Genomic DNA, 24,789 nt, shown 5'->3' on the forward strand with positions numbered 1-24,789 from the left:
TCTGCAATACCTGTGTTGGGAAAAAGCACAATCAGCTCCCGCGGGAAATTACAGAGTCCTTCGTAGCTCGCACTGGTAGTAGTTGCATCAGCCGGCCTTCATTTTTTTTACCACAAAAGTCCGGGCATGGCGTTTCTTGCCACCGCGGCCAAGTAGTTTAGCTATTCTAGAGGCTTTTTCATCCTTTATTACTTTTATGTCAATCTTTTTATTATTGTCTGGCCTTTGCAATGACCTGCATGCTGTTCAGAACCTGGGATTATTATGTATACTGTGGAAATGTGCTTGCTTTCTTTGTAATAAAACATCAGTTGCGAAAAGCGCGCGTGATCTGTAGCCGCCTGTTAGAGCTTCAGGCTAGTGATGAACGAATTCGAACTTGCCCCTGTCCAACATTCTCTATAAGTTTGAGACGCAGACCTGAGGGACAGAGGGACTCGCAAACTTCTCTCATCCAAACTAGAAAATGTTTATCGTTTTCCTGTGAAAAAATTCCGTGCTATAATAAAGGACGGGAGAATTTTAAAAGTAAATATACACCAAATTTTTCTTCTGCCATGGCTGGTCCTTCCACGTACCTAATCTCTGCTTACGCGTCCGTGATCGCGATTGTTTAGCGGGTATCAGGTGAGAGTTCAGTAAGCGAACCCCACTCATTATCACGAAATTTCGCATGCGTAAGCGACGACTGACTGGGTTCATGACTCCCAGCCCACTTTTGCCAAGTTTTTTTTTTTAAAAATAATCACGAGAACGGCAAAAAAGTGCCTTTTGTAGGGTGTATAAAAAGGCAGAAAAAAAGAAGCTTAAAAAAACAAAACAACACTCTGCAACTTAAGACAAGTACTACGAAAAGACGGAACACCACCGTGGCTGACTTCAGCTGGTTCCTTATTTCTGGAAGCAACAGCACCATTAGGCACAGTGGGCGGGGAGGCAGGTGAACAACTGCTGAGGTTGCTCCGCAGCACAAGATAACAAAGGTAATATGAAATGACAGGAGATAACAATGCGAGAACTTCGCATAAACGACTTACAACGAAGGAGGAAGTGTGTGCTTTTAAAAGGCTGAATTTGCTAAGCGGGCAATGCAAACAATTGAAAAATAAAAATAAAACAGGTAACAGTATGTGTCCATACCACAAAAACTAGAAGTAATAAAAGAGCTACAAGGGGCGCTGAAAGGCTGAAAAGTGTGATGCGAAATAAAAGAAGAGAAACATGTCGAAAAGGGGCAACTAAAAAAATCGAAAGGTGAAATGTAAGACCTAAAACAATTCCAACCTCACAGAAGAGAGCCCGGAAAAATTACTCATGTGACATCTGACTCAGATAATCTAATTGATGTTTTGTTAGACGTATTGAGGGTGTGCTAACACAATCTTCTAGTCTCAAAATGTTGGTGGTTTCAATGACTTCACGATTGAATTTATGTACATTTCTCGCGAGAACAGTGCATTCTTAAAACAAAGGCTTGCGTAACGGGAGGGACCATTTTAAGCAGTGCACTCCCAGATGCCCCATTCACAGTTGCGCAAACGTTGTTAGAATGCTGAATCAGTCCTTCATCGATGCAACGCCCGATCTGTCTGACGTAGGTTTCGTACAGCTCAAGGGAATTTTGTACAGGGCGCCAACTTTTCATGCGACAACTGGTGACGGGTGCTTGACTGCGCAGGCTGCCTTTCGCGTTGCAGGGGCGTCTACTCATTGACACGGCTTGGAGAGCTTGTCGGGCGCTGAAAACACAACATTGACGCAACGCCCCTTATGGCTATTCTTTTATTGCATCTTTTTTATGGTATTGTCAAATGCAGTTGCCTATTTTTTTTAATGTATCAATTGTAGCCATGCCCTGCTTAGCGAACTCACCCTTTTAAAAAACACCCACTTGCAACTTCTTCGCACTTCATTTGTGCGAAGTTTTCGCCTTGTCATCTCCAGTCTGTTCATGTTGCCTTTGGTATACCTTGCAGTGCACAGCAAATTCGGCAGTTGTTCACGTACCTCCCCGCTCATTGTGCCTATGTGTGCTGTTGCTTCCAGAAAAAAAAAAGAAACAGTTGAAGTCAGCCGCGGTATTGTTCCGTCTTTTCTTCGTACTTGTCTCAAGTTTTAGTGTGTTGCATTCCTTTTTTAAGTTTTCTTTTTCTTTCTGCCTTTTTATACACCCTACAAAAGGCACTTTTTTGCGGTTATTTTTCTTATTTTTAAAGAAAACTTGTCTGGAGTGGGCTGGGAGTCATGCACACAGTCAGTCGTCGCTTACGCATGCGAAATTTTGTGCTAATGAGTGAGGTTTGCTTACTGAACTCTAACCAACGTTGTCTTAAGTTACGCAGTGTTGTATTCCTAGCTATCACGAATTACCAGCTAGGCAGATCAGCCACGCTCGCGCGTAAATAAGGAGAACGTCTTGCTGGCTCTCCTGCTTTGCAAAATAACCCTGCGTGCGTCGTTATCTTTTCCCAGAGCGGTTTCATTAATTTATGCATATATGAAATCTGGTTAATTCAGAGCTTTTGCTTCTATCAGAAGCTCCAGAGGAGCTCCGTGACGGGTAAACTTCGCACTGCATGGGAAGGCGGTACAAAGAAAGCGAGAGGAAAGATCGAGTGTTACGGAGAAAATAAAGCATACAAGCAATGTCGCCTTAAACCTCACCTTATGTAGCGTCTGAAGAGTGCCACGATAATAACCAGGATTGGTGACATCTTCAATCGGCCATTCTTCATAACCAAGTATCCCGACAGAAATCCCCTGAAACGAAAAGCCGATAAGAGTTTGAACGCTTAGAGAATGTACTTTGATGTGCGCATAAAAGCCGCAGTAAAGTTCAAAAGCTCTATCGTTGCTTGCGAACGTGTGGGGCTATTGGAAAATTTGATGCATCCTTGAGTTATTGCTTGAGTTATTGAGCTCACGAATAGGGGCACGGAATTCAAGCGGTTATAAGTGAGACAGGTCGAGGATAGGCTACAACTCTAGATGCATTTTCCTGCCATAATGCGCGGTCAAATTTCATTCACTCCTAATTGGAAGGCGATCCAGTCGTTTAAGCAACCGTGTTTCGACAACAGCGCCTTATAAAGAGATAAAGAGTGTTTGTTGTCTCGCCAACTGCTATCGCTCGCATTAACGCATCAATAACATCCTTATACGACTGTTCTTATCTCGGACATTCCTTCTCGGACGGTTTATAAACATTCTCATGGGTTTTAACTTGACGGTTTGGTTGAAACACTCTGGGCAAATTAAAAACCAGAGCACATACGTCAAAAGGTTTAATTAGGGAGGCGTGGGCACACAAAGTAACCATGATTGACAAAATTTCTAAAAAAAGTGTCTTTAATCCTATGCGTTCATTTTTTTTACGCCCTGACGAAAGCGCTTTAAAAAACCAGAAGAGCAAAACTTCGGCCGCTCGCGGACGCTCATTTCAACCGTACAGCACTCTATGGGAACGGTAGATCGGGGAGCACCGCTGGCGCGTGACGTTCAAGCGTCGTGCTCCTGCCGCAGATGATTAGATGTTCGTTTGCTTAGTTCACAACCTTCAAGATAAATTTTGTTTGTTTTTATGTTGTTTTGTTTGCTTTTATGTGAAGAACATGAAACAGATAAAGGGATTAGAGCGAGAAACGCAGCAGGGGGGAAGCATAGGTCCATCGTCCGTTTCACGTCGTTCGCATCAAAATATACCTCCACTACTAGCCCAAGCCGCCACTGTCGTACAGAATATAAGTGTATTTTCAGTTGTTAAAAAATACCTTTAATATACTGATTTTCACTGGATAAGTAGATATGGCTAGCTTTCCTGCGCATCACCAACTAGCCCAATCTGTCAGCCTTCAGTAACGAAGACAGCGCAAATCAATGGCAATATTTTCATTTGCAATCGGGACAACCCTAAAGAGTGCAGTCAGATGGCGTGCGAAGATGCCGACACTGAGCGCCTTCATTTCGTGTGTGCTACAGAGCCTGACACACTAAAGATGTTCCTGTGCTGGCGCACACTATAATTCTTACGAAGACAAGAAATAAGTGGGAGCACCAAACCTTCGAAATTCCGGCGGTAATTCATGCTATTCAGCGCCATGAAGCACGAACTGGCATTCACACCAATTAAAAGAGCTTTTCCCGATTTTCTGGGCTTGTGTGCTTGTGTGGGCTTGTGTGTGCTTCCGACGGCCACAATCAATTCAACTTCTTTTTTTTTATTTCCCTGGGATGTGTCACCATCATCAGCCTGACTACGCCCACTGCAGGGCAAATATCTTCCCTATCTCTCCAATTAGCACCCGTCTGTGCCAGCTGCTGCCACCTTGTCCCCCCCCCCCCCCCCCCCCCGCCATACTTCCTAACCTCATCCGCCGTTGTAACTATCTGCTGCCCCCTGCTGCATTTGCCTTATCTTTGTATCCATTTTATTACCTTTAACGACCATAGGTTACCTTGCCTTCGCATTACATGCCATGGCTATGCCCATTTCTTCCTCTTTATTTTGACTAGGATGTCAATAACGCGTATTTGTTCCTAGACCCACTCTTCTCCTTTCCTGTCTCTTAACATCACATCTACATTTTGCTTCCCATAGCTTGCTGGTTTGTCCTCATTTTAAGTTTAACGCTTTTACGCTAGTTTCCACGTTTCCTCTCCATGGGTGGGTACTGGTAAGGTACAACTGCTTTTCCCTTGAGGGGTATTGGTAAGCTGCCATTCATGAACTGCAAGAACCTGCCAAATGTGCTCCACCCCAATCTTAATTTTCAACTTATTTCACACTCGTAGTCCGGATCTGCGGAAACTGCCTGCTCTAAGCAGATGTATTCCTTTACCACTTCCAGCGCCTCGCTACCTTTCGTAAACTGCTCTTGCCTTCCTGGACTGTTGAACATGGCTTCAGTTTTCTGCATAATAATTTTAGACTCGTCGTTTTGTTTTGCCTCTTTAGGTCAGTGATCATGCTTTAAAATCCATCCCATGAGTTACTTCACAAGGCAATGTCATCAGTGAATCGCTAATTCTAAGGTATTCGGCATAAACTCCTATCCGCGCCTGTTCCGAATCCAGGTCTCTGAACACCTCCGGTAAACAAGCGGTGAATAGCATTGGAGAGATTGCAGTTTCCTACATAACGCCCTGTTTTATTGGGTTTTTATGACTTTTTCTATAAGACAACTATGGTGGCTGTACAGCTGCTATATATATTTTCCAGTATTTTTACACATGGCTACATTACACTCTGGTTCCGCACTAACAGCATGACTGCAGAGGTTTTGACGTAGTCTAATATTTTCTATTATTTTGTGAAGAATATAAATAGGGGTTGGTTATATTCTGCGCATTTTTCTACAACCTGACTAATAGTGTGAATGTGGTCTATTGTCGAATGCCCTTTATGAAAGCCTGCCTGGTCCTTTGCTTGATTAATGTCTAAGGTTGCCCTGACTCTGTTAGCGACTACCTTAGTAAATACTTTGTAGGCAACGGACAGTGAGCTGATCGGTCTGTAATTTTTCAAATCCTGACGCCCCTTTCTTATGGTTTAGATAATGTTTGTGTTCTTCCTAGATTCCATTGCACTTGCGGTCATGAGACATTGCGTATACAGGGTGGCCAGTATTTCTAGCACAATCTTCCCACCGTCCGTCAACGAGTTACGTGATCTTCACCAGCTTCTTTCCAACTTTGGACTCCTAAGCCTTTCCTCCTTCGAGGTACATATGCACCATTATTCATGCGAAAGCATTACGCGGATCAGCAATGAAACCTGCCGTTGTTGTCCCCACAAAACGGTTCAAAAATTATATTTACGTCATCAGCACTGCTTCCATCGCAGTCATTAGAGTCAACAGAGGACTCAGTATATACATAGACACAAAATGGCCTTTTGAGTCAAAGGCCTTCACCCTAAATGCCTTTGACCGAAAGGCCTTCAACTTAGTGGCTTTTACCGTAAAGGCATTTATTTAACCTAAAAGCCTTCAACCTAAAGGCCTTCACCCAGAAAGTCTTTGAACTTAAGGTTTTTGAGACATTAATACTAGTTACTAACTAGTACTAATTAGTAAACAAATGTCGGCCCACGATAAGAAACAAACGCTTTCGCATTCACATCACATAAGTAGTGTTAAGTGCCCTCCCACATAAGTAGTGTTAAGTGCCCTCCCACTGTCCGTCAACAGGTCTGCAGCTTCCTGATCCTCCCCAGCTGCTTGCCCCTTTGCATTCCTTCTAATGCTTTCTTTACTTCCTTCTTCGAGGGATATAAGTACCATTTGTTGGAGGTGCGACGGGACCCACTTTCATCGAAGTAGTTGGTGTCTTGTGCACATTTTATTTAAGGAATTTGTAATCTCCCTAGCTTAATCAACGCTATTTCAGCCTGCCTACTTCGGAAAACGGTAGAAGCAGGGTTGAGCGCCGGCTGTTATCTGCATAGGACCCGCTCCCGATTAAAATGTTTGTCCCCAACCCTTCTTTTTTGTTGTTTCAGTGACCACATGGTGGATTGAATGCACCAGAGGTAGTTTTCATGTTTTCTTTCATTATAATAACTTAATGCCAAACTATGCGTGATAGTTTTTTGTTTTGTTTTGCGCCGCAGGATGTTATTTCTCCATTGACCCAACTCCAAACTACGCAGTTACATGAAAAGCGTGTAGCCTGACTTTACTTACGTAATCACGAGGAATGTCTCGACACCCATGAATGCGTTCAGCTGGACGGTAAACGAAAAGTCTTCCCTGATTCTTCTTAGAAATCCTATGCTGTCAGCTGTAAAGAAACACGCAACAGTTGTGTTCGCCAATATTATAATGAGTGCATCATTTAAATTTTAAACAATGAGAGGAGCTCTCGTTGACTTCAGCCGGTGCATCAGACAATAAGCGTGAACGCAACATGTCACAAGAGGCAGATGGGCACAGTTTTCTCAAGCACTTCGAAATACTTATGACCTGTTTCTGTATCCTCATTTCATATAGTTTATAAGTTACTGCATGTTAATACTTAACTTGAGTGTAGACTTTAAAGCACATCAGGGAATCTTCAGCGGGCTTGTAAAATATTATGTTTAAAAAAACTTCAACATAGGAATAGCTGGAAAACTGATGAGTGCGCCGGAAAAGTGCAGATAGAAAACACGAGAATAAAACGACAGTATTGATCACTTTGCGAATAGCGAGCTTCACGTCTTTCTCAGTTGCCATCTGTTGACGACAGTATTAAAAATATAGAAAAGACATTTATAAGGCCCACCATGACTTAAACGCAGAACATTATCCACGTTACTTTGGTTTTCTCCAACTTAAATATTGTTGCTCTTCCCACATTCAATTATTGAGCGTTTAAGAAAGGACAAGAACCGCCCATATAGGTTCTGTTGCATGGTTTTGCGGTGTCGGCCTGGATTGGTCTCCTATCTGCATTCATTTGAATAATAATAAAAAAATTGGTTGCTAACTAGTGCTCGTTCACCAACCTCAGGATACTCGCTGCGGGAATAGTCAGGGCTTTGATCTGGAGTGTAGAAACTGGCAAAACTAAAGAACTTCGGGGCTAGCAACATAAGTGTCCGCTATAGCAAGCATCTGAGTAGGCTTTCTTCTTGGGTCAATAAGGCAGGAAGTACGCATAGAAGGCCCACAATGACTTGAACGCAGAACATTATCCGCGTTACTTTGGTTTTCTCCAACCTAAATATTGTTGCTCTTCCCACATTCAATTATTCAGCGTTTAAGGAAGGACAAGAACCGCCCATATAGGTTTTGTTGCATGCTTCTGCAGTGTCGGCCTAGATTGGTCTTCTATGTACATTCATTTCAATAATAATTATAATAATTGGTTGCTAACTAGTGCTCGCTCACCAACCTCAGGATACTTGCTGCGGCAATAGTCAGGGCTTTGATCAGGAGTGTAGAAACTGGCAAAACTAAAGAACTTCAGGGCTAGCAACCTAAGTGTCCGCTCCACTATAGCAAGCATCTGAGTAGGCTTTTTTCTTGGGTCAATAAGGCTGGCAGTACGCATTTCCACGAATTCTACCATTTCTAATTTTGAGATGCAACGAAACAGTAAAACCGCCGTTTCGTTCAGTTCATTGAAGCTACAAAGTTGTTCAGTTAGGGCTTGTTGCAAAGTCCGCATACGAGACGACATCATTTGTATGCTACTGCGCTACAGCACCGTCCTGTTGCAAAAAAAAAAAAAAGAAGCCTTGAGAAAAAAAAATAAATGAAACCACGAGGTTGGTGCACTCAAGTGGTTTAACCTCAGTTACGGGTGAAAACGGGGCGTGTAAGCGCGGAATGGGCAGGTGTTAACATTGCTCGTGTACGTTTTTACTTGAGGCTGGGAAACTTCTAGGACTTGCTGTGACACAGTCGTGCCGTTTTCACGCTTTTTTCGGACAGATCGGGAAGGAAAAACTGTGCCCACACTACTCACAGCTAGCGTGAATATCTCGAATCAAGTGGGTGTGCCCCAGTATGACCCACGTGGCAGAGAAGACTCGCATGCCGTGCACAAAGCCAAGGTCGTTGGAGTAGTCTCCCCAGTTGGGCATGTCCATCAGCTTCTTGAAGGCTTTCCTTAGCGAGAAGGATGTCACTGCTCTGGAGAGGTAGCCTGCGCGACAAGGAATTTTCACAGTGTAGCTATCGCAATCGCTACAAAACCCGACGGTAGATTTCCTTTCAAAAAGTGGATCGATCATGGTTTGATGAATATGGTGGCAGGATTTAAAACTGATTAGATTTACGGAATGCGCCAGAAATCACCTCTCTGCCAACTTTAAACGATTTCGTATTTGACTATTTGCAAAGCGGCAAAGGACAGGGTTAATTTTAGAGACATGGGAGAGCCCTTTGACCCGAAGAGGGAGTAGTAAGGCTGGTGATGGTGATGATGATGATGATGATGATGATGATGATGATGATGATGATGATGATGATGATGATGATGATGAACCTGCAGTGGGCGTAGTGAGGATGATGATGTTGATGTTTGTGTGAGCCTACCCAGCTGGCCGAAACAGAGCCCAGGCGAACACAAAACAGAGGCGCGCTGTAGAAAAAGCGCCGCTTTAGCCACGTGCTTTACTGAGCCCGAAAGAAAAACAACTTAATTACGCTGTGGAGAGCTGGCCGTATTATTCTGTGCGGCCACTTCCCTTCCAGGGTCCACCGGACACCTGTGATTCCTTGGCGGTGCGCTTGCCCAATAAATTCGGAGTTGTACAAGGAAGTGCCTCGAAGACAAACCTCCTTCTTCGACTCTTTCCTCCTTTCTGTCACTAACACATCATGTGGTGCTATCATTTTGAGTTGGTTGCTATGGCGTTACTCTATACCGCAGTGACTTCGGAACGTACGCTCGCCATTAATTGCGAGGCTTCGCGTAGGCGTAGTTTTCGTGACTGTCAAGTTGCTTCCCGATCATCGCCAGCAAGTTCTCGCAACGAGACACTTACCAGAGGACGCCTCTTTTCCAGTTTCCTCGTTGTCACCCACGGAGAGCACCGTTCTGTAGATGTCATAGCCAGTCCCAAAAAGGATAAACGAAATCCACACTCCGAAGATGCACCTAGAGAAGTGGGGAACATTGTCGTACATAATGTGCGTTAGAAACGAGAAACTCCTTTCAGACAGCAAAAAGAGCAGTGGGTTCATTTCTCTACGCAATTTTAGAAAGGCTAAATGCCATAGCAGTCACGTAAATAGGCGTATGTTGTTACTTTGCCTGCACTAAATGAGGTTATGATTCCTTTAGCAACTAAACAAGTAGTTCAAGCCTTTTGTGATTCTCTTTTTTATAGCTATAAGGACTATTGTTCCCCCATTCAAAGGTTTATGAATGTAATGCGGTAATCTGCTCTAGCGTGAAATAAGCTGTGTCATGATTTTTCAGCACTACAAAGTGATGAAAAGATTTCATATGCCTTAGTTAGAGCTTTCCAGTCTTAATATTATGTACTACTACCTCGATGGAAAGAAACGCGAACAACACGGCACCAACACGCTCCGCTATTTCAATTTAGTTTCACCACACTTTTATTTCGGTGGTAGCAAAAAGGCCCTAGACTCGTCCATGATACTTTCTAGGACGACTCTAACGTCTTTTTTGTACCACCCAGGCAAAAGCGCGATGAAAATCGCGGGGCGTGTGGGCGCCGGGTTGTTCGCGTTTCTTTCCATCGAGGTAGTACGGAGTTAGGAACTTACAGGATCACACTTTGGCGTCGATCCAGTTTGACTGGTTCCTCCACCGTGCACCACTTGACCTTCCACTGGGAACCAAGGTCTTTGGTGACTAAATGCAAGAGAGAAATCGAGCCACAAAATAAGCGTTCGTGTCGGACAGAAACTGGATATAATAAAAACAACAATGCTTTTGGATGAAGCGCTGCAGCTCGCTGTATTGCAAAAACTGCAACATGGCACGTGCGCGAAAACGTGCCCAGCTTTGGGTTCGAAAAAAAAATTAAGCCTGGCGCAAAAAAAAAACTATGCTTATTTAGGCGGGAAAAAGGCGGCAGGAGCTTCGGGCAACAAAGCCCCAGTTTTGGTTTGAAACAGCTGGTTTCATTAAGTGGAATAACTTGAGCAGTGGTTTCCGGCGCTTATCTGCAGCATATAAATTTGAAATAATTAGACCATCATAAAGTGGTAACCTTAAGAGATAGATGAAAGGGGGGGGGGGGGGGGGTGCACTAAGAGGACAGGAATGCGTCAAAGACCAATTTTTAAAGAACAATCTTTAAGGTAAGGTCAAAGCAATAAATTGTCCGCGAAATTGCTACGGCAGCTTACAGCGGCAAACGATATGTGCCGAGAAGATAATTACGACGCACTAAGTTATAAGAAAGGAACCAAAAAGAAAAAGCAACACAAAAGCTGCATAGCTTCGTTTCCGGCTTGACTCGTAGACCAAAAAAACGTCCGTTCAGTTGATTAACACGTAACCTATGCTCAAGAAATCAGATTATCACACTCCAAGATGCCATTTCATGCATGCTTATTTAGCATGCAGGTTCGGCTTGCAGCGAAGTTTCGCTCGTGAGATGGGCGACGTGCACTTTATTTCGTTTAGCAAAAGGGCTAAGAGCATCCGTTAAATACGATCCCTCTGTAATCAAAAAGAATGTGACATTCTCTCTTTCTGGCTGGCTTACTCTTCTAATAACAAGAAGCAGCGCGAATAGACAAGGACTTAAAAGCGAAAATGTGAAATAGACAAGGAGCGATGATCAGCAATCGAATACGACGTGGCCATGTCTGCGTATGTGCTTAAGTTTTGTCCTTTTTCTCAACCGAAATAATCCATCGCTAGTCTTGCAATGCGTAACGCAAGGTTGTAAGGAAGAGAAATAGTGTTGAAATGTGGGTCAGTTGGTACATGCTCAGGAGTAAAACCAGTCAAAAGACGGAGACGAGGCCTCGTCTCTTCACTGTGTTCCGTGTTTTGACTGGTTTTACTCCTGAAGGAAGAGAAACTTGAGAGGGAAAAATTCAGAGTAAGTATAAAAACGACAAGGACGTCGGCAAGATGAAAATATGGCGTCATCTTCACAGTTCAGAGTGAATTTACAGTCGCGCGGCGAAGGCAACATGCAATTCTTAGTGAACTCCAGATCGCAAGGCGTGCTTACAGTGGTCGATGATGATCTGCAGGTCTTCCTTTTGGCACGTGGAAGGCACACAGGCCCCGACCTTGTAGAGTGGCACCCAGAGCGGAGTGCCGGCTTCGGCCTGTCTTGATAGGTTGCCAACATACTGTTCGCAGGTGAGAGGACAAGCGGGTAAAGCAAGGGCCACGTGCGGCAGTGGTGTCACAAGAAAAGTGGCACCCGACTGTTAACAGCGCATATGTACAGACTTCGGAAGTTTTGTTTACAGCGCTCAGGCGTTCTAACTACAAGCGAGCGTTCATATCACCTTGTATTGTGAAAGTGCGAGAGAGATAGTTAGCCCTGCATTTCACTGTAGATGGGCCTCGTTTACCGATAGAGCTTGTGCTTATCACAGCAGGTACCCGAGACATGTGAAGCATTGCTGCTATCAGTGATAATAAGTCCGTGCTTTAATCTTGGTATCCTAGGTCAGTATGCAGAAAAATGCTTTTAAGTGTGCACGCTTAGAAGAGAACACTCGCACCTGTCGAGCCTCTGTATCCGCGGTTCCTGACACGCAGTGCCTAGCTCATGTTGTGCCCGGCGCACAATTTTTTTCGCGTGGAATAACGGGCATGCCTTTGCACACAGCCTCTAGAAAACAACGTCAAAGAAGTCATAGTTTGTGCCACCACATGTACACGTAGACCCGCAACAGAAACATGCCCCGTATTAAAACAGCGGTAACAAAGAATGAGGAAGCCTACTCACAGTAACATTAATCTATATAATCTGCTTGCTTGGAACAGTCGCGGGCAAATCCAAACCAATGACGTCACTGAAGCAGAGGATACAGCCATCATGCTAGCCGCTGCTTCAAGAAAGAAGCCAAATGTTGTCACGAATTCATAGGCGGCTTGTCGCAGCCAAATGAAAGGGCGCTTTGGCATGATCTGAAAATATTTCAGACACACGCCACACACTTTGACAATGTCAGGTCATCTGACTTCTGGCGAGCGAGAAGGGAGCTGCCTCCTCCCAACAAGCACCTGAGCGTTAAGAAGTCAGCCATTGAAAACTGCACACTAAATATATTCTTAATCCTACAAAACTTCGTGCCATATACCCGGAACTCTACCACCCAGTATACCCGCACTGTGAAGAGCGCTGCGACTGTGTGCCATATGGTATGGGCTTGCCAAAAAAACCCAGAACTCCCCCAAGTAACATGCATGAGCGGCGAGCGGAGAAAACAATAATCACTAACGTTGTCTGTGGTTAAGAACCACAGTCAGCGTTAGGGCAGACTTCGCTAGTGCAGCGATTGGGTTGCCCACCTGGAGGCCGTAGTGCTCGACGAATCTGTTGACGAGGACCCGCAGTGATGGCGAAAACTCTGAGCCGTCGAGCTCCAGGTGCAACATACAGTACTTGCCCTGGAACAGCCCCTCATCGTGCCGCACCGCCAGACACTGGTCGTACGCACCGTAAGCCGCGATGCGGCCCTGCATCGTGCCAGCGTGCGGCCTGCCCATTGCGTCCACCACTGCGCGTAAGGAATTGAAAGATTTGTTCACTTATTTAGTTCTTTTAGTGTTTTCAGGATGCAATGCTATCAGCGAAGCGCCTGGAAAAAGTCAAAAGAAAGAAAGTAAAGCAGGCGGAATAAAAAATACCACGAAGCAACACAGCCAGTCAGCAAAATACGATTCTCGGCAGCACATTTGAATGCGGCAGCGTCGGTTATTGGGGTACGTTGCGAACAAATTGATATTGCTTTTATTGTTAGATTATTGCGTCATATTGACGAAGACGACCCTTTCACTGAAAACGCAGCCTTTATAAATAACAAAAGTGCGAAAACCGAGAAATGAACTACACGGTCCGTATTCTACAACCTGTTCATTTTCCGTTGCCCACTTCGCCTTCAATCGGTCCTCGGTCGCTGGTCACTCAGATGTCGCCACCGCTTTCAAGCGTCTGTGGCAAGCGACCCAGCCATTGGGCAGTTTGCGACTCGACCTTACTATTGGGCTGAATTGGATGCAAGATGCAGCCAATGGTGAGACGCATCTCAGTGCTCTGCCAACAGCAGGCGACCGAACATGACCAGTGGCTGCCATTAGCTGCGACATGCAGCCAATGGTGAGGTCCAGTCGCCAACCACGCAATGGCCGGGTCGCTTTCAACAGATGCTTGAAAGCCGCGGGTATGTCTGAGTGACCAATGACGGAGGACAGAATGGACGCGAAATGGACAACCGAAAATGGACAGCTCATAGAATACGGCCACTGGTGTCGCCATCGCCAGCCGATATCGCAAATGAATGACGATATGTGTGTGCAGTTTCTTGGGCGCCGATCCCAGATACTAGGCTACACCGATATCCGCTCCAAAACGCTCATCTAGAGGCACTATTTGGTGTAGGCGCCATGAGTCTGAATAGGCTTGCGGGAAAATTTTGAAAAGGAGTCTCCTCGGCCAAAAATGCGCCTTCTGCGGCCGAACAAATATCAACACACAGAGAAAAACCACACCACTGATTTTTACTGAGCAAAAATTGAATGACGTTGCCTTCACTGTCCCTTTAAGGCCATGGAAGGGGTGCAGTGGTTATGTTCTCCAGCAGGTCTTGACGAAATAAAGAAAAAAAGTAGGCTAGTACTGCACCACAGGCAACCTTTAAGGAAGCATACGAGATAGCCGTAGCGGCGTCCACTTTTGAAGAGGAAATGATTGACAAAGTATTGGGAACTTCGCGCCACTAACTGTGTTATGACATTAGAGAAGAAAGGAGAGAGAAAGATCGAGAGGGAGAGAAGGCAGCGAATGTGCTAAGCGCAATATTCTAAAAAAAGAGAAAAATCGACGAAAGAAATAAACTTGCAAGAAAACGGAAGCGAAGGAAGGAGAAAAGCTATCACGAGGGCAGCGCATTCATCCTCACTAATTAAACAAATACGAGAAGGGGGAGGGGGGGTGGAGGGGTTAAGCCTTTAGCTTTGCAAAGAAAAATTAACGGCACAGGAATCAAACTTGCCAGTAATTCATATTCTCCTCGAAGGTGAATGTACCTTTGACGTCTGTCCTGCAGCGTCGAAAGGCCCTTCAGAAAATAGGACTGTGCATCGTTCAGCATCAAACCACCTACTTGCCGTCGATGTAACATCTTCGCGGAAAGAACATTGTGTGCCCTTCAAGTGCTTCTTCAGATCTGGAAGCAAATGGTAGTCACTGGGAGCTAAATCGGGCGAGTAAAGGGGATGTTGCACTATCTGAAATTTGATGTTGGCCAGTTTCTGGGCGGTTATGGAAACTTTGTGAGCTGGGGCACTGTCATGCAAAAAGAGCCCTCCCGTCAACAGCTTTCCTCGTCGTTTCTTGAGCATCTCCTGCCTGACTTTGTGCAGCTTCTGAGTCCACGGCACCCACGTCTATATAATTCACAGACACATTTCCGTCACCTGGAAGGTGACCTTTCTTCGGCCGGGGTGAACGCAGTTCTCTCCACAACTTACAGAAATAACCTTGTCTCATCCAATGTGATAAGCTTACACAAAAACTCGCTTCACCTGTCTCAAGAATGGCGAAGAATGTCCTAGGAAGTCGCCACGAGTTCATACTTCCGGTCGACACTGAGGCATATGGGGACCCACTTTGCCGAAACCTTCGTCACGTCAAGTACATCGGGTTGTGTGTAAGACACGCGATGTCGTGAATTTTTAGGGTCCCTGCTACACAGTTACTCGACATGCTTCTGTTTTCCATAATCATTTCGCGAATGGTGTCGACATTTTCCGAAGAAGTTGCATCCACATGCATCTCAGGGATTCTACTGAAATGGCCTGTGGAATCGAGCCATCCACCATGTCAGTGCACATGGCGTTTGAAGCAGCACTCTCCGCTTCATTTGCTCACGCAGTATCAAAAGTGCTCTTTGGACACTTTCCTTCTGCCGAGATAAAAATCATCACACCAGGGCGTGAAGTTCGTTAAGATCACCTGCTATATCAGTTCAACAACAACAACCAAAAAGAAAATAGAAAACACTTGTCTTAGCCGGATGAAATTGGGCCCAGAATGTCTTAAGATAGGCTTTCTAGTAACGTACCAAAAGTTGACACTGCTCACTTGGATCAGGTTGAACTCAAGACTTATCTGCACCGACTCGCAAACCAAAGTCGTCGAACAACTGAGTTTTTTTTTCTACAAAACTTTTTGTGCGTGTAATTCATTTTCTCCTCCTCATAAATTTTTGTTTGGCTGATAGCACTGCCTTTTCTTGTCTCATTAAAAATACAGGCATCCACAAGTTCAACTTATATGCGGTTAATGGTGACTAAATAAGTCAGTGTGAAGCCTGAAACTTAATGAAGGCGGCTTAGATGAACCGGGCAAAGAGAAAGGCCCACGAAAGCTCGCTCTCTTTGTTCTGATGGAGTATATATATATATATATATATATATATATATATATATATATATATATATATATATATATATATATATATATATATATATATATATATATATATGCTTTCTCATTCTTGTCTTCCCGGATGCTTTCGTACTGTGTGTGGTGTGTGTGGAGGGGGGGGGGGGGGGGGGGGGCGGGTACCTGTCACTATGACTTCTAGTTGGTAACGCACACATATAAGTCTCATTTTCATCTCTTTTGCTCTTTTTCGACGTGAAAGGAAAAACGGATAACTCACTAGCTGGCATTCGAGCTAAGGGGACACAAGGAAAGCGCCCGCCAGCTCCGCAGCGGCTCTCTGAGCGCGGCTGATGACGACACCCGTCTCGCTGGAGGCGCTGCGCTTTCCGCCGAGAAAACCTTCCGCACGCGCGTCTTCGAGATAACTCGCACGCGTGTGGTGCTGATCGCGCGCGCGTAGATTACGCGCATGTTGCGCTGTCTGCGCGCGTGCTGCCAAGCACGCGTCGCGTCATCGCGCCCTTGCACGCGCGCAATGATCGGATTTATATACCCCCTCCTTCACTTCGCCGGAGGTTCTCGGTGTTTACGGTTCAGGTTGACAAGGCCTGCTTCAAGACACGTGTCTTCTGAGTTTTCGCGTCTTTTGGTTTCTGGTTTTAAAGCCACACTTGCTGAGCCCTTGATGATATGACATGTTTTGTGATTTGCAAAACACGAAACGCAGAGTTGACTGAATCTTAAAAAGCAGCTCAATCACGTTGTCTCTCGTCGTGCAGTAAAGTACGGTCTCGTTTCAAAATTGCCGCGGAACGCAAAACACGACCGCGAGGTGGACAGAAAAGATGCGCGAGCTCTTAACTTTCGGCCACGAATTGGAAAGTGGGCGCTCGTACTTCAGCTATTGTACTCCCGTCCGTGCGCAGAGAGCTGTCATTTTCAAACCGTGTCGAACCAGTTTGCCGAAACGGCCATTTCGGACAGAAGTGTGAACTCTATTCACATTGGGCGCTGTATGTATGGCTTTCTCTGAGGCGAACGACGCGAGCATCTCTGTCGTGAAGTGTTCTGGCCGGTGCCTACCGTTTACACTTCCAAGCCTATCAGCATGAGTAGAGACACAAACAGGGAGGTTGAGGGGCTCTTTCACGATTTGTTTACACAGGGAAAGATGCCAACAACCTTTCGCCTAGGCGGCTGGCACAGGGGAATGTTACTTTTTTGGTTGCGGCTTTCTTGATAGGAGGAAGCATTCATATATCTTTCTTGTTTAACCTACGAGACAAAATTGAAGAAATTAGCAGAAAAGAGAAGCACCCGCAGTCGGGGGAATACGAACATGCGACATCAGCATGTCGCATACGGTGTTCTAACGACTGAGCCACGGCGGCGATGGTTCTGCCTTAACTTTCGCACACATTTACGTTAAGTGTAGCCTAACAATCACAGTGTTCACCAGTACCAGCCCAACCATAGCAGTGGACGTGGAACGTCCTGTTATATATAAATCATATCAGCATGGCGTACAGAAAAAAAGGGCGTATTTTCGGATAGTGGTAACTCGACTACAAATTCATGATATTTGTAGTCCAACCAGTCTCATGTCACGCGCGATGGCACTCGACGACAATAAATTGTGCACTCTTTCATACGTATTTACTAGGTGGCCTGGGAACGAGCACTCAGTATATTTCTGCTGGTGCTGGAAGCTCCGTCTCTGACAAAATATCGAACAAACTCCACGGAGTCAAACTATGAAAGTACACCTGCTGGTGGTTGCGGGCTTAAAGGCGACCGCGACCACAGCATTACAATGCTGGTGATGCAAAAGCCCCCAAACATTTCGCTCGGTGGTGATGAACCCCGGGTCGCCGAAATTACCCTTTACGACGGAGTGCCTCATGTACTCAGTTGCGTTCTTTTGGCGTGTAAAAATTCAGGACTCATTAAAACGTTTTAGGTTGTTTTTTTTCTGAATGTTTACCTGCTCTTGAGATTAAGCTTATAGTTGATACTTATTCCTGGTGTTTCAACTGAAATTACTTGCAATTTTTTTTTACTTCAAAAATACTCTTTTTGGGTTAAAAGAGCGCTCTTTTCGCCATAGCATTGTCAGCGGTATAGCGCATCAGAATAAATCTAAAATGGAATAACTAGTAGGCTGCTTACCTTATATCGGACAGTTAACTTTTTAACTACTACTTTATTCTTCTTATTTATTGAGAGGCGTGTAGCCCACCGGAAGTAGCATCCATACAAGTTTTAGAATTTCGGAAACGCGGCTACACTCGGCGCTGTGCCCAACCAGATTTGGCTATTTCCACGAGTTAAGCGTACTGGAGAGATTGCTTTGCCTGCAAGTTTTTCAAAACCGCATGTATTTTGGCAGGATGTAGGCAAAATATGTTGGGCAACAAGGCCAAGGGTAACTGCGTTTTGGAAATTCTGAACGCTGATAGTGATATTACTTACAATGTTCTACACGTATCTCAATAAACAAGGAGACTAACGGCAATAGTTAAGAAGTTAACCATTCAGTATTAGTTAACCAGCGTACTAGTTAGCATTACTTAGCAGTATTTTGGTTCGCTACACTGCTGACAATGCTGTGCTGAAAAAAGCAGTCTTCTAACTAAAAAAGCCTCTTTTTAAAGATTTCAGAAGATCTCATGTGAAACACTCAGTCTTGCAGCCTTCAGCCGTTTCCAGGTAACACAGACAACGTTTTACCTCATACGCATCTTGATATATGTTGTAAATCTAATGTTTTAATTAAGTACAGGGAAAGAAGATAAGTACCGGAAATGTTACAAAATTGGCAAGCCTACCTGATGGTAATGGACTTAAAACATCGATATGAAGGGAAGGGCAGCAAAAAGCGAGGCGAGTTAGTGAATAGAAAAGGAGAAAAAAATTCAAAGGGCACTTTAGACGACTTACATGCTGTGAAGGCGAAAGGATCAGTGCGTCATCGTGAGCGTTCGACGTCGACGCAGGTTGCGCACTGAGAAATGAAACGAATACGCGCCTCCGAACGCTGATTCCACATTTCATTCTTTAATTGAAAACTTTAATGAACCAAAGAGGTTGCCGCTTTATCGCTTTGTTTGCGATGCAAGACGCGACCAGATTTATCTCGATTGATCGCATCCAGGCAGAGCTGATTCTACCTTGTTCCAGAATGTGCTAGTAACTTTGCACGCTTTATCTCGAAAGTTCGCTATGAGCTTTAAATTAAGCACGGCCGACAGCGGTGGATATTCTGTTCAACGACCGCCGAGCACGCTTGTCGCTTCGCCGCCGCCGAGTGATTCAGTTCATTGTTGGCGCAAGTCAGCCCAAATAAGGAGTTTTCTTTTGGAAGAACTTCTGTCCGTCTTCATCGCTCCTTCAACTGCCGTCGCCACTACGTGACATCTGGTGGAGGTGCTCGGTAAGTGATGCTGATGGGTATGGTGCTGGGTAAAGTGATGTCCGTGACGTGCTCGTCACGGACAGAGGAACAGCATTCACGGCGGAACTAACGCAAGCCATCCTGCGTTACAGTCAAACCAGCCACAGGAGGACAACTGCGTTCCATCCGCAGACCAGCGCACTCACCGAGCGCCTGAACAAAACCATCGCCGATATGCTCGCCATGTATGTCGATGCCGAACACAAGACCTGGGACGTCATCCTGCCTTACGTCGTCTTCGCCTACAACACCGCAGTGCAGGAGATCACCCGGATGACGCCTTTTAGGCTCGTCCATGGCAGGGAAGCCACGACCACGCTAGACCCCATGCTGCCCAACATTACAGAAGAAGAGAACGTCGACATCACCGCCTACCTTCAACGCGCAGAAGCCCGTAGACTTGCCCGGTTACGGATCAAAGACCAGCCCCGGACCGACGCCAGGCGATACAACCTAGGAAGACGCAACGCGGAATACAAGATAGGAGACCGAGTCTGGGTTTCGACGCCCATTCGCCACCGCGGATTGAATGAAAAGCTTTTTCGCAGCTATTTCGACCCATACAAGGCTCTTCGTCGGCTAGGTGAACTGGATTGTGAAGTCGTTCCTGATAAAATGACTGCTTCCCAGCGACGCCGCGTGTAACCCGAACTTTTCCATGTCGCAAGTCTAGAGCCCTATTATGGGCGCTACAAACTAACGACGCTGTGTTTCCACACTAGGTGTTTATTTTTCACAGTCGGTTTTGTTTGTACTCTTACGTCTTAAAGCGTCGGGTCGATGCTTGTTTGAGAGCGGAGTAATGCCGTATATCTTTGCAGTGTTTCTTTGTTCATTCTTCAAAGCTGACGGCACGCCGCTTTATCGCTTTGTTTGCGATGCAAGACGCGAACATAATTATCTCGATTGATCGCGTCCAGGCGTAGCTGATTGTCCAGAATATTCTAGTAACTTTGCACGCTTTATCTATAAAGTTCGCTTTTAGCTTTAAGTTGAGTACGGCCGAGAGCGGCGGGCATTCTGTTCGACGACCGCCGAGCCCGATTGTCGCGACGCCCCCGCCGAGTGATTCGGTCCATTGTGGGCGCAAGTCAGCCTAAATGAAGAGTTTTGTTTAGACGCCATCTTCGCTCTCTTGCTGCTCTCCGGATTGCAGTCACCACCACGTGACAATATTCTAGGGAGCCCAGCTAAGAAGCTTAGAAGGAAATCCCTTGGGCTCTACACTTTTGACGGGGGCTGTACATATGTCATAGAGTGGGCGCAAAACTTGGACATGGGCCGAGAAGAAACACATACGACGATTGGCAAGCGCTTTGCAGTCGTCGTAAGTATTTCTTCTCAGTCCTTGTCCAAGTTTTGCGCCCACTTCATTTATATCATGCAGAGCCAACTTGACCGACAACATGCTGCTCTGACCTGTACATATGTCGGCGATTCGATCCACTGTCGTCAGCTAGTCTCCAACTCGACTAAGAGACGTATGCTATATGCGACGAGAAATCGTATGACACCACCCGCAGCGGTGTCATACCGGTTGGCCCGGTATTGCACTACCTCCGGGATCGGCCTTGTCTTTAGCGCGTCTTTGCTATCCTGTCTTTCTATCCCCTCTTACAACTCTCGTTCTATCTGCACGTGGTAGCGATTGTGGCTCGGCTTGAGCCAGCGAGCAGGGCTGTGCACTTTCCTTTCTTTTTTCCTGGCAGTAACAGACAGACAGGCAGACATCTTTCCAAGCGAATGTCCGGACCCCCTAGAGTATCTGTTACGGGTCCAATTGGACTTATTTTGGAAATGTGGCTGAGAGTTTGAAGGATGCTTCACTCCCGCCTTGGCCCGGTATTGCACTACCTCCGGGATCGGCCTTGTCTTTAGCGCGTCTTTACTATTCTGTCTTTCTGTCCCATCTTTCAACTCTCCTACTATCTGCACGTGGTAGCGATTGTGGCTCGGCTAGAGCCAGTGAGCAGGCCTGCGCACTTTCCTTTTCTTTCTTCCTGGCAACAATCTATCTATCTATCTATCTTTCCTATCCTGTCTCTCTATCTCTATCCAATCTTTTAACTCTACTATCAGCACGTGGTAGCGATTGTGGCTCGGCTTGAGCCAGTGGGCAGGCCTGTGCACTTTCCTTTTCTTTCTTCCTGGCAACGACTGACTGACTGACTGACTGACTCCTGGCCACACGTGTGGCGCACTCCTACGCGTTTTATGTTCATCATTTCCGGTGGATTTGCTATGACGCGCCAGCTGCCGCTTCTTGCTCCATAGGCTTTCTGGTGGCGATATCATCACACGCCAGTTCTCGCGGCGCCGTGCGTCCTTTCTTTTCTGTACCATCGCCGTACACACGCAGACGGCGACAGCTTTTCGCGTAATGGGTCTACTATGGTCTTAAAAAAGCTCACGATTTAGGCGGTAGGCGTTAAAGGAATAAACGAAGACAGCGACAGGCGATTTGATGCCGTGCTGAAATCGACAAACGAGTTATGTACGAAGCAATTAGCAGCCTCGCAGAACCAGTGATACCAGAAAATAAGAAAACAATAATAGCAGCAGTATTATTCAGAAAGGAAAATAATGGTAGCAAAGAAAACCTGGAGAAAAATACGCACACAGTGTAAAGCAGACGAACCCATTCTATTCTTGAGAAAACCATATAGAAATGGGCAACGCATCACGGATGCGTTAGAGACACCAAAATTATCGCAATGCGTTTTCACCTATGCTAGGTACCTGACTTGTGACTGAATTCATTATTCCATGTAATTTAAGTGTCAGCAGTGTAAAGGCGGTGAAGACGTCACAGTGCACGTCAGATCACGTGAGGCGCAAGAAAACTGCAGTAAAATTGTTTCTTGTTAATTTCCTGCCATTCTGGCTTCTTGATAAGTTTAGCGTCAGAGTTTGAATGGATTCGAAACGACCAAGCAGTGGTACTTGCATGCCTCACGTCTTCCGATACTCACGACGCCGCAACCATCATTTCGCAACGAAACCGAAACTGAAACTGCCGAGGAAAAAAAATTCAATAACAATTTATTTATTGAGCGCTGAGGATTTCCACACGGTAATCGATGTCTACTAATGCCGTACGCATCATTCCAAACCAAAAACGCACTCCTCAAAATATGGTGCCTCTACTCCTTTAAGTGTTGAGAAACACTGTTGGTTATGTGATTATGTGATACGTCGGTTGTTGAAGGCGGCTCCGAATTATTGTATACACGGGCGTTTCTACATTTTACATCCGGTGACATTTTTTGCGGGAAGAGTCAATAAGAAAAGAAACCTACAAATAATGTTTACTAGATTCGAATCGGAGCGAAAGCAGGGATTTCTCCTACGTAGAAGACGACGATGAGCGGGCAGTGCTGCGAGACGGCGCGCTTGCGCTTGGTTATAGCTGCGTACACACAACGCGACAACGGACGATTCTGCTCGGGGTTGGTACCCATCGGATTAGTGCTTAAGCACTAAAAACTAAACTCATATTCCCCCAAGGCTCACCAGTTGCTTGGGAGAAAATTGAGAAGTTCATGCTTGCATTAAAACATCAAATAAAAAATGATGAAAAATGACTATATTCAGTGGAATCTTGAAAGCCTATTATAGGCGCCAGACGACACGCCATTGCTTCAAAGGTATATAAGGTTAAGGAGGATGGTGGCAGATACTTTAAACACAATCTGAGTAATATCGTCTGATTTAAGGCTTCATTAGCATTCGAATGTGTCACTCCACGAATTAACTTCGCTTGACCGAAATATTTACAGAGGTAATTAACAACTCATATCCTGGTTCACGGATGTTGCGTCGGTGCCTCATAATATGGAAATGTCTCACAATTAAGGTACCCTGCCAATAACTTGTATCTGATTTTTGTTGCAATGTTGCAGCAACATTCCCAAGGCGTTTTTGTTATCAGTGCAGATTCGTTCTAATTTAATTCGCCTCTTTCGCCCGCTCCTGGCGGCTGTTATACAGTACGTTGTCCGGTTTTGATCACAGCAATTTCTTTCTTCCTTTTTTTGCAGCGAGAACTGTGATAGCTTTGTTATAAGCCATTATAATCAAAAATGGGCCTGCCACCTATCGGCCGCTAATGGCAATCAGCTGTCGCTTATTATTGCGCTGAACCTGTATGCTTAGGTCTAATAACTTAGTTTCACAGCAATTGCTTCCTGGTCAAATGCAAAGAAGAGATTTAAATAACCGTGCGGAATTTCTCTCGTTCCAGCGCTTTTCAGCGTCCCATGGCCCTGTTCACGAGCACAGCTGGCCATAAGTAGAACGAACAGATGAAGCAATTAGTTGCTTTCGGAATATTTAATCATTGCCTTTCAGTGACACTCACTTGAGTATTCTTATCATCTTGCTTCCTAGACGTATATTATGGGGACATATATGTGGCAACATCTGCCTATGGATTTTCGGGACAACCATGTCGAGCATTCAGAATGTTCATATAAAAAGGCTGTCTCTAAAGGCCGCTCCGGACATTTTTTTTTTACCTTCTCACACGCCCCGAAGAATGTGTTCAGATATTTTTCGTGCGGAATTATCCCTCAGTTCACTGAGAGTAGCTCTTTTACTCCTGGACCAACTGTTAAGCCCGCACTATCAACCCAAAAACTCAGGTTGGAACCGGTTCCGTTGCCCTTATATGGTATGCATGAGTCACCTCCAAAAATTTTCTTGCACCTTCCATGGAATTATCATATAGGATTATACTATTCCGACCCACTAATCTACCTTAATTCACTTTCTGGGGTGGGCTTCCAAATTTTTTTGGCGTCCTTTGGAATTTCTCGGGGGATGAGCTAACTTCCAAATTGTGCAGATGCTCAGATTTTGAAATTTAGCGGTGTCCTATGATTGGTTTATTCGTGGTCACGTAGTGTTGATGACGTCACGACCCATTCAGTAGCGTTCATGGATCCCGAGGAGTCCTCGTGCAGCTACTGGCGCAATGGCGCGGTGGTTAAGCGACGCGCCAGTGCTCAGGTGGCTTTTTCAAGCACAGCCACCGGTGGGGCTGGTGAGACCCAGGTTGCTCTTCCGGAGTTCCCGTAAGGCTTATCCGCAGCGCCACGTTGGGCAGGTGGTAACTGCATTGACTTTATATGAATTAGCTTCACTGCCACGGGGGGCAGGTTGTACACAGCCCGGTGGGCAAGTTGCCAGGTGCCATGGTGGCCAGGTTGTGATGACGTCGCAAGGTCACGTCATCTCTGTAGACGAGTTGAGGAATTTTGTGACAGAAAAACCGGAAATTTTT

General features: G+C 45.5%; 1 protein-coding gene across 1 annotated transcript in view; it reads right to left on the reverse strand.

Annotated features, from left to right (window-relative positions):
* Positions 1-24,789, reverse strand: part of LOC144120911 (O-acyltransferase like protein-like) — a 35,409-nt gene that overhangs the window by 6,941 nt on the left and 3,679 nt on the right. The window contains exons 2-8 of the mRNA XM_077653712.1: positions 12,952-13,160; positions 11,654-11,777; positions 10,227-10,314; positions 9,476-9,588; positions 8,452-8,631; positions 6,684-6,780; positions 2,665-2,760 (exon numbers count right to left, since the gene is read on the reverse strand). Of these exons, the coding sequence (XP_077509838.1) occupies positions 2,665-2,760; positions 6,684-6,780; positions 8,452-8,631; positions 9,476-9,588; positions 10,227-10,314; positions 11,654-11,777; positions 12,952-13,160 (907 nt within the window). The remainder of the gene's footprint in view (positions 1-2,664; positions 2,761-6,683; positions 6,781-8,451; positions 8,632-9,475; positions 9,589-10,226; positions 10,315-11,653; positions 11,778-12,951; positions 13,161-24,789) is intronic.

The sequence above is a fragment of the Amblyomma americanum genome, chromosome 1 (genome assembly GCF_052857255.1).
Source record: "Amblyomma americanum isolate KBUSLIRL-KWMA chromosome 1, ASM5285725v1, whole genome shotgun sequence".
NCBI classification, from domain to species: Eukaryota; Metazoa; Arthropoda; class Arachnida; order Ixodida; family Ixodidae; genus Amblyomma; species Amblyomma americanum.